At 55.4% G+C, this 17,236-nt stretch overlaps 2 protein-coding genes across 4 annotated transcripts; both read left to right on the forward strand.

Annotated features, from left to right (window-relative positions):
* The first annotated feature begins 806 nt into the window (after nt 1-806).
* RAB11FIP1 (RAB11 family interacting protein 1) lies at nt 807-13,103 on the forward strand. Of its 3 annotated transcripts, none has more exons than XM_066337317.1 (6): nt 807-1,190; nt 4,147-4,589; nt 4,771-5,563; nt 6,465-8,684; nt 9,507-9,612; nt 10,468-13,103. In XM_066337317.1, the coding sequence occupies exons 1-6, from the start codon at nt 862-864 to the stop codon at nt 10,684-10,686; spliced, it is 4,110 nt and encodes a 1,369-aa protein (XP_066193414.1). In that variant the 5' UTR covers nt 807-861; the 3' UTR covers nt 10,687-13,103. The 3 variants fall into 3 exon arrangements, with proteins under 3 accessions (XP_066193414.1, XP_066193415.1, XP_066193416.1); XM_066337318.1 differs by having other exon boundaries at nt 8,475-8,684; XM_066337319.1 differs by lacking the exon at nt 6,465-8,684.
* Nucleotides 13,104-13,959: 856 nt separating this feature from the next.
* On the forward strand, nt 13,960-17,176 carry BRF2 (BRF2 RNA polymerase III transcription initiation factor subunit). Its single transcript, XM_066337266.1, has 4 exons — nt 13,960-14,198; nt 14,752-14,811; nt 15,063-15,384; nt 15,826-17,176. The coding sequence occupies exons 1-4, from the start codon at nt 14,045-14,047 to the stop codon at nt 16,949-16,951; spliced, it is 1,662 nt and encodes a 553-aa protein (XP_066193363.1). The 5' UTR covers nt 13,960-14,044; the 3' UTR covers nt 16,952-17,176.
* The last annotated feature ends 60 nt before the right edge of the window (nt 17,177-17,236 follow it).

Raw genomic sequence — 17,236 nt, forward strand, 5'->3', positions numbered from 1 at the left:
CTGTGTGCACTCACCTGTACGTACCTGTACACCTGTTCATACTTGTAAAAACCCGTGCATACACACATGTACGCACTGTACACCTGTGTACACTTACCACTACATACCTGTTCACACCTGTGCATACACACTTGTACACGTGCGTACACTCACCTGTACATACCTGCATACCTGTACAAACCCGTGCCTACACACATCACATGTACACACTGTACACCTGTGTACACTCACCTGTATGTACCTGTACAGCTGTTCATACCTGTACAAAGCCGTGCATACACACTGTACACCCGTGTCCACTCACCTGTACATACCTGTACACACCTGTGCGTACACACCGTACACCCATGTCCACTCACCTGTACGTACCTGTACACACTTGTGCATACACACTGTCCACCCGTGTCCACTCACCTGTACGTACCTGTGCACACCTGTGCATACACACTGTCCACCCGTGTCCACTCACCTGTACGTACCTGTACACACCTGTGCGCACACACTGTCCACCCGTGTCCACTCACCTGTTCATACCTGTACAAAGCTGTGCATACACACCGTACACCCGTGTCCACTCACCTGTACATACCTGTACGTACCTGTGCATACACACTGTCCACCCGTGTCCACTCACCTGTACATACCTGTACACACCTGTGCATACACACTGTCCACCCGTGTCCACTCACCTGTACGTACCTGTGCACACCTGTACACGCAGGCCCCGCCCCCCGCAGGCCCCGCCCTCTCCGCGCTCTCGCGAGAGTAGCGGGGCGGGGCTCACCGCCCGCCGCCGCCGCTCCCGGCCCGTTCCCGGCCCATTCCCGGCCCGTCCCCGGCGCCGCCGGTACCGTGGCTGCCATGGCGGGCGCGGCCGCGGGCTGGACGCCCACCCACGTGCGGGTGACGGTGCTGCGGGCTCGGGGGCTGCGCGCCAAGGCGGCGGCGGGCGGCAGCGACGCGTACGCGGTGATGGCGCTGGGCCGCGACAAGTTCCGCACGTCGGTGGCCGAGCGGTGCCGGGGGGAGCCGCTGTGGCGGGAGGAGGCCACGTTCGAGCTGCCGGCGCGGCCCGCGGCGCTGCGCCTCACCGTGCTGCACCGAGCCCTGGCCGGCGCCGACAAGTTCCTGGGCCGCGCCGAGGTGGAGCTGGAGGCGCTGAGGGACGACGGCGGCCGGCGGCACACCAGGTGCGACCGCGGGGCTCCGTGCCCCGCCGGTACGGGGACAGGGCGGGGGGACCCTCCGCCGGAGGGATGAGAGGGCTTCTCATCCCGCGGGAGGCGGGGAGAAGGATGGAGTGGCCCCTGGAGTGGTGCGGAGCCTGGGGAGGAGGGTTTGGGGGTGTCTCAGCCCTCACGGAGCTGGGGACAGGTTTGGAGGGGATCTGTGCGGAGGTCAGGGAGAGTGATGGGGGCTCTGTGCCCCTCGGGGACTGGGGAGGAGGGTTTGGGGGTCTCTCAGCCCCCACGGGGGCTGGGGACAGGTTTGGAGGGGATCTGTGCGCCCTACGGAGGTCAGGGAGAGTGATGGGGGCTCTGTGCCCTGGGGAGGAAGGTGAGGGACCCCTGTGTGCTCTCCAGGGGGGTGAGAGCCTCAGTTCCCCACGGGATGTTCCTCATGGCAACCTCTGTGCACCTCAGGCATGTGTGGATCTGGTAGGAAATCCCTGTGCCCCCACGGGAATGTGTGTGTCCCACAGGCTGGGGGTCGCCCTGTGCCCCAGGGGAGCGGGGGGGGGGACTCCTGTTCCCCACAGGGACCCCCCAAAGCCCCATAAGTGCCATGGGGTGACCCCTCGGAGCAGGTCCCTCCTGGTGGGGGTGAGCCCCCATAGCTGGGGTTTGCCTTCCCCTGGAAGAGTCTGGCCCTGTAAAAGCTTTTCCAGCCAGCTCTGCTTGGTCCCTGGTTTGGTTTTCAAACGTTTCTGTGTGAGTGCTGGCACTGTACAGAGGAAAGAGCCAGCCTGACCCCCAAACCCTGATGTCCTCGGAATGTTGCCTCCTTCCAGCAGGGAACGAGCACGGGCTCCGGCAGCCGGTGATTTATTTTTCCTAATAAACGCTTAACGTGTGTCAGGGTGGATAATTCCACGTTCCGCGGACTGACCCCGCCGCTGTCAGCAGGACTCGGAGCCGGGGCCGTTCCTGCCCAGCGCCAGCTCTGTGTCACCCTCTGAACACAAACACGGGCCGGCGAAACCCAGGGGTGGTTCCCGAGAGGCTTTTACTGGGAGTCAGCAGCCTTGTAATGTGCTGGTGACTCACCTTCCTCCCCTGGCTCACCTGAGCAGCGCCGTGGAGCCGTCCCGCTTGTCAAGGCTTAATTAGGCCGTGGGTTCATTAAGGCTGTGTCACACACTGCTGTGTTTACACTGCGGAGCCCCTTGGTCAGCAGAGCTCAGGGCTGGTGCCTCGGGCGCGTTCCTTTGTGTCTGGGCAAAGGAAAATTGAGGCGGAGAAAAAAAATGAAAATACAGCTTTGGTACTCCTGGGGAAATTTCTCGTGTTTTCGGTTGTTTCCAGCCCTCGGTTTCCTGTTTGAAGCCTGTTTTGTTCTTGCTGCCATGGTGATGTGTAGCTATAAAGGATTAGTTTTATAAGGAAAATGGATGCACGTTGATTGACAGGTGCTTGCTAACACAATAAGTGCCATTAATGAGGTTTTTTTGTGGTTTGGGGGTTGTCAGTCCATGATTTCCTTCCAGCCACTCCCAGGGGTGCTGCTTTCAGCTGGGGCTGGGCTGCCTTTGCTGAACACGGTGTTTGCCTGTGACTCCCAGGACACACGGGATCAATTGTGCCACCGAAGCCCTGCGAGCACAGGATGCTCCTAGAAATCACGGGTTTGGAACAAAAGTGCCCAGTGCTGGCTCATGCTAAAGGCAAAGGGGTTGTGGTTCCTGAGCTGGTGCAGCTTCAGGGACTGGGCAAAGCCTCCTGATAAATCCCCTTCCCTGGGTGTCTTCTAACTCCAGGCTGGAGCATCTGATTGTAGCTCATGTGTTCATTTAGAATCCCAGAATGGACCTTAAAGTCTTGTTCCACCTCCTGCCCTGGGCAGGGACAACATCCACTAAACCGTTGTTCCATACCTGGCCTTGAACACTTTGAGGGACAGGACAGACAGCTTCTCCAGGATCATGGCCTCACCACACTCACAGGAAAGAATTTCTTCTGCATTTCCCTCTCAAGTGTCTGTAGCAGATTCCTGAATCCATCTCCTTCGGTTATGCCATTAGTTTTGAATTTCCCTGGAGCAAATGACCTTTTCTTGTTCTCTTTTGTTGCTTCCAGTGTACCTTTGGAGGTTGAAGTGCAAATTTGATGGCAGGGCCCATTTGCATGCTCTCTTTGCTCCCTTTATTTTCCCATTCCAGCTGGTGAGGAGGAAGAAACAAAACCGTTTCCAGGCAGCCTTTCCTATGGGTTCTGTGGTTCCATCAACAAACAAAACCATACTGGTGTGCAGTGCTGATAATGATCTTTGCTGGCTCAAATGTGGTTTGAGTATCACTGAGGGGTGGCTGAGGGCGTGTGGGTGGTGGGGCTGTGGTTTGGGATGCCCTGGGCTCTGCCCACAGAGCTCAGTGTTTGGGGAGGGAGAAGGCTCTGTCTGAGCAATGCCCTTCCTGGTGCGTGCCAGTCATGAGCCTGGAGAGGGGAGTGGAAATCCCCCGAGGTCGGTACGGCTCGGGTTGGCTCTCTGGTGTTGATTAGGGGTTCCTTGGCTTAAGAGGCATTAGGGAGTTGGAATGAAAGGTATGAGGGCGTGGGACGTGTGTGCAGCTCTGAGGCTGCTGCTCTCGGCTCCACTTCAAAGCCCTGGCCCCTGCCAGTGTCAGGAGGAGAGATGAAAGGGCAGAGGAGAGTGGCCGAGCTGAAATACAGGAATTCCATGTTGTGTTTCTGTTTCTCTCCTTTTTTTTTTTTAACCCTTCTTGATCTGGGTTTTAAACCAAATCTCACTAATAACTTGCTGTTCACGATAAGGAATGTTTTCCTTGGCACCTGGGGCTGAGTGTGACATCATCATAAGATTAAAGGCTTTCTTTTCCTACACTGTGGGCTGATTTGAGTTTTCAACCATAAGTACCCTCTGTGTTCTCAGTTACTGGTGGTTTGAGAAATCTCCTTGTTGCTGCAGGTGGTACAAGCTCCACTCCAAACCAGGGAAGAAGGAAAAAGAGAGAGGGGAGATCGAGGTGGATATCCAGTTCATGAGGAGCAACATGACAGCCAGCATGTTTGACCTGTCCATGAAGGACAAGCCTCGCTCCCCTTTTGGGAAGCTCAAGGACAAGCTCAAGGGCAAGAGGAGCAGCGGCCTCTCGGACACGGCATCGGCCATCGTCCCCAGCACGTCCCACTCCCCTGCCGACAGCGAGGATGAGGCAGTGGAGAAGGAGAAGAAGAAATCCAAGTTCAAAGCGCTGTTCTCCAAGCCTGGCCTGCAGAAGACGTCCTTGTCCCAGTCCATGTCAGTGCTGCCCACTCAGCAGCCCCTCACCCCGAGGGTTCGGCTGCGGCCCAGCGACTTCCAGCCACAGTGGGATGAGGAGGAGTCTGAGACCTCTCCTGCCTCAGAACGTGAGTATTGGCACAAAACCTTCCTCCAAAGGGTTGTTTAGATGTTTCAGAGCACTGGTTCAATTTTCCTTGCTGAACAAACCCATAGGAAGTCCCTGCTGGCACTGAGGCTGTCAGTAGTGTCAGAGGAAAGGTTGTTCTTGCAGCTTGAATTTCTCCTTTTTTTTTTTTTTTTATCCAGGATCCTTTGAAAATGTGCTGGAAGAGAAGCCAGCTCCTTCTCCTCTGTTTAAATCTCGTAAACCAGCCTTTTTGGACAGTAGGCAGCTAACCCAAGGCACCACTAACCACACCAAAAAAGATGGGCTCTCTCTGTTCAGTGGCCTTAAATCCAAAAGCGATCCTGTGTCCAAGTCTAGTCTGTGCATCAATGGCAGTCACGTTTATATGGAAGAGACCACGACGAAGGACAAGACTCCAGCCTCCTCCCCCTCTCCTCACAACCTCAGGAGGAAGCAGCACTTTGCTTCAGAGGAGAACCTGTCCTCCAGGTCCACTAAATCATCTGAAGAGATGGGAAGAACCTCTCCTGCTCAGGCTTTGTCTGGCTCCACATCCTTGGAGACTTTCAAATCCATGACTTTGCCGTCATACAAACTGCTCAGCAGTGAGGAGAACCTGGACACCAGCATTCCACCAAGCGTCGAGGCTGTCAGAGAGACCAAAAAACCAGACCACAAGAAGTCTGCCTTGCTCTCCCTGGTCACTGGGAAGAAGGAAACGGTGAAGACCAACGATGCTGAGGTTATTCCTGACAGGACCCTGCAGAGTGAGGAAAACACAATTCCAGAAGAGAAGGGTGAAGAGGAGGCCAAGTGCCCTGAAGTCCCAGCAGATTTGGGCAGAGGGAGCCCGTCAGGGGACGCTCACCACGTGGAGGAGGCCCTCACAAACAAGCAGCTGCTCAGCCCCTGCGAGGAGGAGCGCAAACCTGAGAAAGCTGCACCAGCCAAGACCAAAGCTGTGAAACCCAGGTGAGTCCCAGCTGCTGGCAGAGCTGGGAGGGGCAGTGGTGGTGGCAGGTGGCAGCAGGCTGTGTCCTGCCACACCTGGGCTCAGGTGCTGCTCTGCAAGCCTTTGGGTTTGATGCTGGTGTTGGGGTTTTGATAGCAAATAACAACTCCCGAGTTCTTCCTCAGTGTGAAAGAAGGATGGATGTAGGGAATAGTGGTTCTCTAGTGCAAGCACCTGTGCAGGTACTGAAGGGGTGATTTTTCTTGCTGGATCTCTTGCACAAACTAACTCTGTCTGAGCTGTGTGGCTGCAGCCTCCCCAGGGTCTGAAATGCCCGTTCTAACGTCTCTGCTTTCCTCTTCCCTACTTGGCTGTGGTTTTCCAAAGGGTAGCCTTGGAGCCCTTCTGCTTTTGGCATCGTTCACAGAGGGATTTTTTTGTGGATTTGTACACAAGGCTTTTTCGGAAATTCTGCTCCTTTATCCTGCATACACGTATATATATAAATTGTGTTTGGGGTTTTTGTATATATATATATGTATATATATAGGTGTGCCCTACTAATAAGGCTGTGTTTTGTGCGTGTCCCTAACTCCTCATTTTCAGTGCTTCTCAAGTTTAAGTTTCTTGCCTGTGCAGTGTTTTACTTACTAATAAACCTGCTTGGGGTGCAAAGGGACGATGCTTAAAGCAGCAAAAACAAGCTCTGCAGCAGAAGAGTTCTGACATAAGCCCAGTGCTTGGTAAAGGTGCAGTTAAGGATATAAAGTCTTAAACAGACGAGGGGACCTCTCTGAGGTCTCTTTAAAGCATAGCTCATCTCCAGTGGCAGAGCTGATGGAGGCTGGTGCTAAAGCTTGTCTGTTCCTGCCTCGTGTTGCATCTGCAAGTGACATGCGAGTTTTTTGTCCCTTTTTGCAGACTGGGCCTGTCTCCAGAGGAGGAACCCAAAGCCACGCTTCCTACTCTTGCACCTGTCCCCCTCCCTGCTTTTCTCTCTGTGCACCGTATCAGCAGTGCAAATAATCCTTTTATTTCTAAAGAGGGGCAGACAGTCCAAGTGCCAGACTCTGAAAACATCACTAGTTCTCCTGCCTCTCTCACTTCTGCTGCTTTTGCTGCAGAGCTTTGGAATGACAGGAACCCCTTTACTCCTGGGTGGGACAGGGCATCCAGAGGCCTGGATCCCGACAGCATCACCCATTTCCCTTCATCCCAACATCCTGCAGCCTCTGTTCCCAAAGCGCCTCTCCCTGGGCAGGGCTCTGCTAGGGGCAACAATCCTTTTGCTGCTGACTGGGGGCAGGCTCCTGAGGGCTCTGGCCCAGAGGCTTCCCGGGGTCTCTCTGGCCCACCCACTCCTTCTGTCCCCTCCGACTGTCATTTCAATGACAATAATCCCTTCGTGTCCAAGCGTGGGGGACGGGCAGTGGCAGGTTTCCAGGCTGTCCTTGCTTCTTCCCCTTCCTGCCTCCCTGGTGGTGGTGACTGTTCCTCTGCAGGACATCCTGCTCGTGGTGCTGCAGGGGGCCCTGCAGGTGTGGCTTTAACCAGTGATGTCACAGCTGGGCCAGACCCTCCTGACACCTTGTCTGACCCCTCTTCTGCCCCCGCTGGGCTGGCTCCAGAGCCACACTGTGATTCTGCCCAGCTCCAGCCTGAGGATTCTCTGGAAAGCAGCAAGCCAGGCAATGGGAGATCTGTGTCCTTTGTCCTCGGGGGATGGCAGGGTGATCCTTCAGGTGATACAGGTTTGGGTAGGCAGGAAGGTGGAGAGCAGCACCTGGATTCCAGTGGAAGGTTAAGGATGGCTTCAGGGGAGCAAGAGCTCTCTGGGGACAGCACACATCCCACCTGGGACAGTGATGGAACAGCTGTGGAGGTCACTGGTGTCAACACTGAGCCCTGCATGAGGGGGGACAAAGGTTTGGTGTCTCTCTCCAAGTCCAGTGACAGCCTCGTGCCAGAGGCTGAGCAGGCACCGTCCCCCAAGAGTGAGCTCAGGGAGGAGCAGGAGACCTGTGGTGGAAAGCAGTGGGCAGAATGTGTGCCCATGTTGGAGCCTCGGGCACCTCCACCTGCTGGAAATGAGCCACTTTCTCAAGTCAAGCCAGCCCCGAGAGCCTGCAGGGTGTCCCCTCAGGAAGGGGAGCCAGGGAGGGCTGGCAGTGACATCCCTGTCCTCCCAAAGCCAGCCCCACGACTGGCTGTGCTGCCGAGGAAATCCCCACCGACTTCCCAGGCTGAGCTAAGGGCTGATGTTCCTGCTCCAGGTGACGGTGCACAATCCACACCAGGGCTCCTGTTCCCAGATGCTGAAGCCTCAGCTGCTCGTGGGTGCCTCCCTCAAGGTGGCTCCTTGGAGACTGTCACCCCTGCAGTGGCACGCAGAGGTAACAGGCCTTTAGGAAAGGAAGGTGGTGATGATTTCTCTGTCAGTCTCACAAGTGTCAAATCTGCCATTCCTGTTCCTGGAGACCGGGGCTCGGCACTGGCCAGTCTTCCAGTGATCCCGGAGGGAGGCTCTGATGATGAGCTGCTGGGGGACTGTCAGGAGAGCTGTGGGGTCACTGCAGGTGACAAAGGTATTTTAGAGACTGGAGAGCAGCCCCAAGGTTTGACACTTTTGCATGGAGAACAAAGAGAGCTCTCTGACAGCTCTGGTGCGGCCCCGGTGATCCCGGCTGCTCCAGGAGGAGGAGGAGCTATTCCTGGTGCTGGTAAGCCAGGGAGTTTGGCTGTGCTGCCTGCTGCACTGGGTGCTCCCAGGGTCTGTGTCCAGGGAGCTGACTCAGGCTCAGATGTGACGTCTCATTCCAGGGAGTGTGACAATCACTTTGAGAAACAAGAGCTGGAAAGGAGCGCAGGTGTTGAGGAGCGTGCAGAGTGTGACTTCTCTGAGCCTTCTGCTTTCTCTTCCTCCCTGTCAAGTCCTTGCCAGCCCTACTCTTCCTCTCATTCCCTTCTCTCTGACACCCCAAGTCGTAGAGCAGAGTCTCCGAAAAAGCCAACAGCCGAGGGCTTCGCAGATAAAGCAGGAAATTCGGGCAAGAAGAAACTTCTCCAGGCACAGGTTTCACCCTCTGAAACGTTCCCTAACCAAACCCCACGGGGTGGTGAAACCGTGTCTCCCAAGCACAGGTGAGACCACGTGGGGATCACAGCAGGTATCTCTGTGCAGGTGTGAGCTTTGCTTTGCTCTCCAGGTGCAGCTCTGTCCCTCCAGCTGCTGGATCTGACCTGGACTGCACAGCCCTGACTTCCTCTGGGGCCTGGATTTGTCAGGGCTTGGGTGCTGTCACCCAGTGCGGGGTTGCTGCTGGCTCCAGGAGGATCTGTGCAGCTCCTCAGGGTGCCCAGGGGAGCAGCTGCTCTTAGGGGAGCTCTTAGGGAAAGTGCAGGTGGAATTGGAGTCATTTCAGCCCATTGGCAGAGTGGTCTGTGTTGAAACTGGTGTTGTAAGTCCTGCTCAGGCAAATTATGACAGCACTTCCTCACAGCTTGTGGTGTCAGTCGAGGTTGGACAAGGCCTAACACTTGTCTCAGGACAGCAGAAGTGTTTGATAGGTGGTAAGATCACAAAGATGTTCTGATTAGGAAAGTCAGGCTGAAATACCAGTTCCTGAGGGATCACAGTGGCTGCCCTGTGTTCTGTCTCCTCGTGTAGCCTAACCTGGCTTTTCTTCCATGACACACACAGGATGTATTTCCCTTCCTGCTGCTGCTTTATCTCCAATCCCTTAAGTCAATAAAGATAGTAGAGAACTGGAAAATACTTACAAAACCCCCGTGGCTTAAAAATACCTTGTCTTCCTGAAGCTGAATCTCTTTTCTGTCAGGAGATAGAGCAGAGAGGGAATCATCCCCAGTCTTGCTGTATTTGTTCTTAGTCTAAGGATCTGTGTCATGCTGTTGTTACATGTTCTGCCTAAACAAGAGGAACCTTTTCTTTTCCTGTTGCAGACTCCATCCTGTGAAGCCAATGAATACCATGGCAAACAAGCCTCAGAGCAAGAACCTGAATGTCATCAGCACCATGAATGAAAAGCTGCTGGAAATGAGTGTGAAGGTATGGAGGGAAGTGGCACTTTCATTGCCCAAGCTTTGATTTAATTGAAGAGTTTGTGTATTCCAGATAGTTGGGACATGAACTTCCTTTTGGTCAGCCCCCAAGCATGGGAACAGTCCTTAAATGCTTATTTTCTTGCAGACTGATCTGTAATAGAGCTGGGGCTGGTGTTTTGTGGAGGTTCTCAGGCACAGCCACTTCCTGGAGCACAGTTGTGCAGTTGGGATCAGGAGTGGGACTGAGAGGAGCTTTCAGCATAATGAGGCCTCAAAAGAGACCTCCAGGCACAGCTCACCTGCTACATTGATCTGAAAGGCTGTGGGCATCCCTGGGTCAGCAGGGAAAATCACAGCTCCCCTCATTGTCTGTCAGGGTTTTCTTGGGAAATAGAGAAGTTGGAACTGAAATAACAGCAGTGCCTCCTTCTGGTGTGAGGGGAGAGGATGTGAGTTGAGTGATTCAGACTCACGTGCTGCTGTTTCAAAGGAGTTGAATACTTGCAATGGGTGTTGTGAAGTTCTGATTCCACCTGAACTGTGTGTGATGCCCCACAGGAGCCTGTTGTGCTCACTCTCCCTCCCTGGGTAGTGTTCTGGGAGCTGGAAGAGTCACCAGAAGCTGCCCAGTACCTCTCACGCTGCTCAAGGGTTAAAAACAGACTTTTCAAAGAAAATAGGAAGAAACAGCAAAGGCCTGGGTGGGTGTTTCTTGCTGTCTGACCTGAAGTTGGCTTTCCCAGGCTGCATTGAAGCAGCTGGTTTAAGCTTTCCCAGGTTTGTTTAGGCAGCAGCTGTCAGGGTGCTGGTTTGGAATATCCCGTGTGTGCTCTGACCATGTCTTCCCTCCCTCCCCAAGAAATACGATCCCTCAGACCCTGCCTACGCCTACGCTCAGCTGACACACGATGAGCTGATCCAGCTGGTGCTCAAACAGAAGGATACCATTTCCAGGAAGGATCTCCAGGTGCGGGAGCTCGAGGACTACATCGACAACCTGCTTGTCAGAGTCATGGAAGAAACCCCAAACATCCTCCGTGTGTCCCTGTCTGGCAACAAAAAGGCTGGGAAGATGTGAAGGGTTTCGGGGTGTTTGTTGAACAAGGACTGAATTCCCCCAGAGGAGGGTGAGGAGCAGGTGGTGCTGGTTGTGCTGCTCACACAAAATGACCTTTTTCCTGTTTCTGCCTTGAGCAACTCTCGGATTGATTAATAGTCCCATCAGGTGTTGTAATGAAGTCACCTTATCGTATTTATTTTTTTTTTTTGTTTCCTTCCCATTATTTGGGAAGATCAGGCATTAATGCAAAGGCTGGTTGTGATGGGGAGGAGGGTTTTTGATGTGTTTTGCTTCCCAGCAAGGCACTGATGATCCTTTAGGAAGATTTTTTTAAGTGGTTTTGTTTTGTAGCAGCTTTGATAGATCAGTTACTTTTCTTTCCACCTCTGAAGTTGTAGTGCAATATAAATCCTTGTACAGTAGAGCTTGAGGATTTAATTGTTTTGAAAATAATGATTAACTACACTGGAAAAGTCCAAAGATGTCCCAGCTTCAGACCTGGGCTGTAATTTAAAAGGAATTAATGGCTTGAAAGTTGACCATTAGCTGACCAAATCTCAGTTCATCTCATCAAGTGGACATTCCCAGGAGTCCTTCAGGGGACAATCTGAAGGTATTTTGGAGTAGGAGAAATTGAGGTTCACGGTACGTTTCTACCATAGGAATGGCATCAATGAATTTGCGCCAAAGGTACATTTTAAATCAGAAATTGTTCTCTTAGAGTCTTACAATTCCTGCTCTGGAGGTTGTTCAGAGGGGGCAGAGGCTCCCCTGGCTCTGCTCTGTGCTCTGGAGCAGGGTTGATCTCACATCTTGTGCCCTGTGGGAGTTCTGTGACCGTTTCCCTTCTACACTGCATTCAGGAAACACAAATACTTTGGATTTTGGAGCTGGGGCACACCTTGATCACCCTGGCAAGGTGATCAGTCTTGCAGTGCTTTTTTGTGTCATTCCAGAGAGGGCAGGGAGCTCTGGGGCTCTCCCTGCTCAGGTTCCTTGCTGCTCACGGTGGGAGGAAAACCTCGTGTAGCTGAGGGCTGCTGGGTTTGCTGGACCCTCAAAACCTTCCTGGATGTCTCAGTGGCTTCAGGGATGTTCTCCCTGTCCCAGAGAGCAGGAACAGCTCACAGCCACCACAGCTTCCCCCACTGGAACCTACAAGGGGTTGTTCTTTGGTAAGCTCTTGTCAAAGATCAAAAGGATCAGAGGTCTTTTTGCACCTCTGGGATTTCCCAGGGTAGGGAGAGTCCATAAAAGGCTTAGAGGGAAGCTGGAAAACCAACAGAGCAGGAAGCAAAGGACCAAAGCTTTGTGAGGACCAAAGCTTAAAGCTTTCCAGCCTTAATTCTATGGAAATAAACACTCCTACCTTTGGAAACTGTTGGATTATTGGGTCACTCCTGGCTCAGGGGTGAGTTTCTAACTCAGTTTTTCTACAGCAAAGCACTTTATGGAGGGACTGGAGTAGCTGGATGGACTCTCACCCTGTGAGCAGTCTGCTTACAATTGTCATAAACCACTGGAAACTACTGGAGATCTCAAATACTGTATTTTTGTAGCGAGGAGCAGTTTAATATATTTGCATGGAGATGTAAACATTTATTAGAAAAATCAAAAAAAAAAAAGCTGTTAATGACATTTTTATTCCTGTTTATTCCCGCTACCAAAGTGTGGAGCTTTACTGGCAGAGCTGTCCCTCTTGGGCAGCCTGACCTCAAACAAGCCTTGGGAGCTGAGAGTCTTGCAAGACTTCAGGTACTTTTATCTCATGTTAGTGTTATTTGAGCAGTGAGGACGTTCTCTTTTTTCTCCTGTCCCCTCTGCTCTGAGTGAAGGGTCCAAAATGCAGGTGACCTTGGTGGTGGTTTAATTCTGAGTGGTGCTGCTTGGCCTTGCTGGAACTGCTGCTGCTGCCTCTTGTGCCTTCTCGAGTGAGGAAGATGAAGGATTGATTTGTTTCCTCCTCGTGGATCTCTGGATCCTGTACCTCACTGATAAACTTGTATTTTAGACTTTTTTTTTTTTTGCCGCTGGGAAGAATGACCTGCACAGAACCAAAGCAATAAATAATATGTGCTCTTAGCAGAGGTGAAGCCTTAAAACTTGGAACAGCTTCTCCTGGCAGGCTTTTATTGCCAGTTCCAGCCAGTGCTGGGGGCACAGGGGTCCCAATCCTTGACTTCCTCAGCCCCAAAAGCATCACCCAACCCTCATACCTCGTTTTATTGGCAGTGCTCATTAAAGCCTTCCTGTGGTGTGAGGGGACTGACATTTGACATCCTCAAGGGCCTTAAGAATCAAATGTATTGTTTTATTACTGAAGGATCTGAATGCATATTCCCTGTTTGTACACTCTGCTTTTAGCCCAGGTACTGTTTGTTTTTAAACACCTTTTGGTTTTATGGAACACTAAAATAAAAACACCTTAAAACCAGCGTTCTGATCAGCGTGTCTTTGTTGTGAAAGAGCAGTTTCAAAAGAGCCTCATCCCCTCCTTGTGCCCAGCTCCGCTCATCCTCCAGGTATTTTGGGGCTGGTTTCGTCCCTGCAGCGCTCCATGCGGGAACTCCCTGGTCAACACCTCTGGGGCTGGGGAAACCTGATGGACGGGCTCCGGAGTTTCTGTGAAGCACCGACAGTGACCTCGGGAGGGGTTCTCGGCCCGCGGCCGTGCAGCGACCCCGGCGCTGCTCCCTGATGGCAACGCTGGCCTCAGACTGTGACGGTGACGGCAGAAAGAGGAGGAGGAGACCATCAGCCTCCCGCTGGCGGGGCCACTCCGCCTCCAGGCCCTGAGCGTGCCTATCTCCCTGGACCTCCGCAGCGATAGCCCCGGGCTCTGTGAGCCGGGTGATTTGCGGTTCCCCGCCGAGGAGGACGCGTTGTCCCCTCGGTGCCGTTGCCTCCGCCGCTCCCGGGGCCGCCGCTTCTCCCCGGGCATCCCCGGCGGAACGGGCGGGGCCGGAACGCAGAGCGCAGGGGCGGTGCCTCGGCCGGGCGGCTGTCGGGACGGACCGCGGGCCGTGCCGCCATTGGCCGGCTCGCTATTGGTGGGCTCGGGCCGTGCCGCCATTGCCGGCTTGCTATTGGTGGGCTGGTTCTGGGCCGTGCCGCCATTGCCGGCTCGCTATTGGTGGGCTGGGGCCGGGCCGCCATTCCCGGCTCGCTATTGGTGGGCTGGGGCCGGGCCGCCATTGGCCGGCTCGCTATTGGTGGGCTGGTTCTGGGCCGTGCCGCCATTGGCCGGCTCGCTATTGGTGGGCTGGGGCCGGGTCGCCATTGGCCGGCTCGCTATTGGTGGGCTGGTTCCGGGCCGGGCCGCCATTGGCTGTTGGCGGTGGCCCCGCCCCGGCGCTCCCCCAGCGCGGCGGCCGCGATGGCGGCGCGGGGCCGGTGCCCCGGGTGCGGGTCGGGGTCCCTGGTGGAGGACGCGCACTACGCGCAGCAGCAGCTGGTTTGTGCCGCCTGCGGCTGCGTCGTGTCCGAGGGGCTCCTCACCACCACCTACACCGACGAGGAGCATCTGCGGGGTGCGGCACCGGAACGGGGAGCGTCCGCGGGAGGGGTGGTGCAGAACCGACCGTGCGAAGCTCCTTTGGGCCTCTCTGAGGCGGTCCGAGAAGCGTGTCTCGGTGTGCCCGCGGGGCCGTGCTGGGCACTGCCGGGTCAGACCGGCCGCTTTCTCTCCCTCCATCCCCCCCAAACACCAGCAGGGTTTTCCATCTCGGGGCACGCCCGCAGCCCTTCCCTGCCAGGGTTTAGGCTTGGAGCCGGTGATGAGTCTTAAATTTAAACTGTGGAATCTTATTGTTAAAAGAGATTATTACAATTTCGTATAAATCTCTTAGAAGAGCTTTAGGTGCAGTGGAGCAGCCCCGAGGCCATTGCCTGGCTCTGTCTGTAGGGAAGCCCTGGCTCAGAGGAGATCCAACAGCTCGCTTTTACCTGTGCGGCTCTAGCTCAGTGCTCTCACACAGTTCTGATTGCTGGAGTCCGGTTCTGTGGGCATCTGCTGGCCCCAGATCCAAATGTCTCTGTCCCTGGATTCCCTGCAGGACTGACTGATCCAACCCTGTTTTCCAGAGGTCGCCTATTCCCAGAGCACTGGCCAGAAGGAGCAGCTGAGCCGCTGCCTGCAGCGAGGTAAGAGCAGTTCCTGCACAGCCCGACCCTCCCTGACTGCTGCTGCAGTTTGTTTAACCTGGTTCTGATGGTGAAAAAGGGTCAAAACCCCTTTGGAGCTGCATCCAGCCGGTGCCTCCCCTGCCCTGAGGGACTGGGAGATGTTTCAGTGCCAGGGGCTGCCCGTGCCCTGTGGCTGGGTGAATGCTGCCTGCTGGAGTTCTGAGGAGAAATTCCTGGCTCCGATGTCTGAGGGCGGCTTCTCCCCGCAGGGATCCGGCGGGTCCAGGACCTCTGCAAGGTCCTGCAGCTGCCAGCGGTGTTTGAGGAGACGGCCGTGTCCTACTTCCAGAGGGCTCTGCAGCTCCCTGCCTTCCACCTGGTCAGCCTGGAGAAGAAGGAGCTGCTGGGGGGCTGCTGCGTGTTCGTGACGTGCCGTCAGCACAACTGGCCCCTGACCATGGGCACCATCTGCTCCCTGCTCTACGCCAAGCAGGACCTGTTTGCCAGCGTCTACCTGAGCCTGCAGAAGGAGCTGGGGCTCTCGGTGCCTGCCCTGAGCCTGGCAGACCTGGTGACCACACACCTGAACAGGTGAGGGGGGCCCCTTCCAGCCCTCTGGCAGCCCTTGTTGTCCTGCCTGGCTGGAGAGGCTGAGCTGTGACACATGTGTGAGTGCTCAGGCTGGGCTGGCTTTTGTCCCTCCCTTGTCACACCTGGGCTGTGGTTCTCATCCTTCCCGGTTCTCAGTTTGAAGAGGGCAGAATCCCTCGGGGGAACCAGAATCCCAGAGTCACTGAGGTTGGAAAAGATCTCTGAGGCCATCGAGTCCAAACTGTGCCCGATGCTCACCTTGTCACCCAGCCCAGAGCACTGAGTGCCACCTCCAGGGATGGGGACTCCACCGCCTCCCTGGCAGCAATCCCACTGCCTGAGACGCCTTTCTATAGAGAAATTCCTCCAGCAGCAGCCATGGTGTGAGCACAGTGTGTTTGTCCCAAAGGCTTCCCCTGACCTGACTCTTTTCTCTCGCAGCTTCCGGCTCTTCCAGCCCTCGGCCAACGTCCCTGCACCGTTCCTGGAGGACAGGGAGAAGCTGCTGGCCCGGACCATGGGCCTCGTGGAGCTGGCCAGCGAGACGTGGCTGGTGACGGGCCGGCACCCGGTGCCCGTGGTCACGGCCGCGGCGTTCCTGGCCTGGCAGTCACTGCAGCCCGGCCCGCGCCTCTCCTGCCCCTTGGCGCGGTTCTGCCGCCTGGCCGGCGTGGATCTGCCCCCTCCGGCCCACCTCAGGCTAAAGGAGCTGCTGGAGATCCTGCTGGGAATGGCCTCCCAGCTCTCCTGGCTGCGCGCCTTTCGCCTGGACAAGAAGACGGTGGTGAAACACGTCGGGGACCTGCTGCAGCACCGCGTGTTCCTGCTGAAAAACGCCTTCAGCCAGCAGGACGGGGAGGAGCAGCAGGACACTGCCCTGGGCCAGGACCCTGTGGAGCTGGGCTCCCTGGATAAGGGCTCCCCGGATAAAGGCTCCCCAGAAAAGGACTCCCTGGATAAGGGCTCCCTGAATAAGAACTCTCTGAATAAGGATTCCCCGGATAAGGATTCACTAGATAAGGACTCCGCAGGCCAGGACCCTGTGGGCCAAGGCTCCCTGGATAAGAACTCTCTGAATAAGGATACCCCAGGTAAGGATTCACTAGATAAGGACTCCGCAGGCCAGGACCCTGTGGGTCAAGGCTCCCTGGATAAGAACTCTCCGAATAAGGATTCTGTGGATAAGGACTCCCCAGGCCAGGACCCTGTGGGCCAATGCTCCCTGGATAAGAACTCCCTGGATAAAAGCTCTCTGAATAAGGACTCCCCGAATAAGAACTCTCTGGATAAGGACTCCCCAGGGCAGGACTCCCCAGGGCAGGGCCCTCCCAGCTCGCTGGTGGCACAGGAGCAGGGCTGTCCCTCGGCAGGGAAGCGCCAGCGTGGGGGCTCCCTGAGGCCCCTGCTCCCCCCCTGCCTCCTCCGGCCCAGGAAGAGGCTCCGTGCGGCGGCTCCGAGTGCCCCGGCCTCCACGGGTGATGAGCCCATCTCCGACAGCGAGATCGAGCAGTACCTGCGGAGCCCCGAGGAGGTCCAGGCCTTCAGGAAGGCCAAGGGCTGGCTCTGAGGGTGGCCACGGCCCAGAGGATGGTTTTGGGACCAAAAGTGTGCAGCCCACCAGGGACAGAGTGATTGTGCTGCAGAGACTGTCGCCCAGGGAATGAGGCTGTGAGGAGGGATCAGGCTGGGGCCTCCTTAATGTGCTGGACCAAAAGGGGGCTTTTTATGGAGTGACTGCTTCAGGTGATGTTACATTTCTTTAGAAATAAATAAAAGTGCAGGTGCCAGGTTTTCCAGGGCAGCCTCACCTTGGACTTTTCATTCTTCAGCAGAATGACTTTGTGAGGGCCAA

The sequence above is a fragment of the Sylvia atricapilla genome, chromosome 28 (assembly GCF_009819655.1).
Source record: "Sylvia atricapilla isolate bSylAtr1 chromosome 28, bSylAtr1.pri, whole genome shotgun sequence".
Taxonomy (NCBI): Eukaryota; Metazoa; Chordata; class Aves; order Passeriformes; family Sylviidae; genus Sylvia; species Sylvia atricapilla.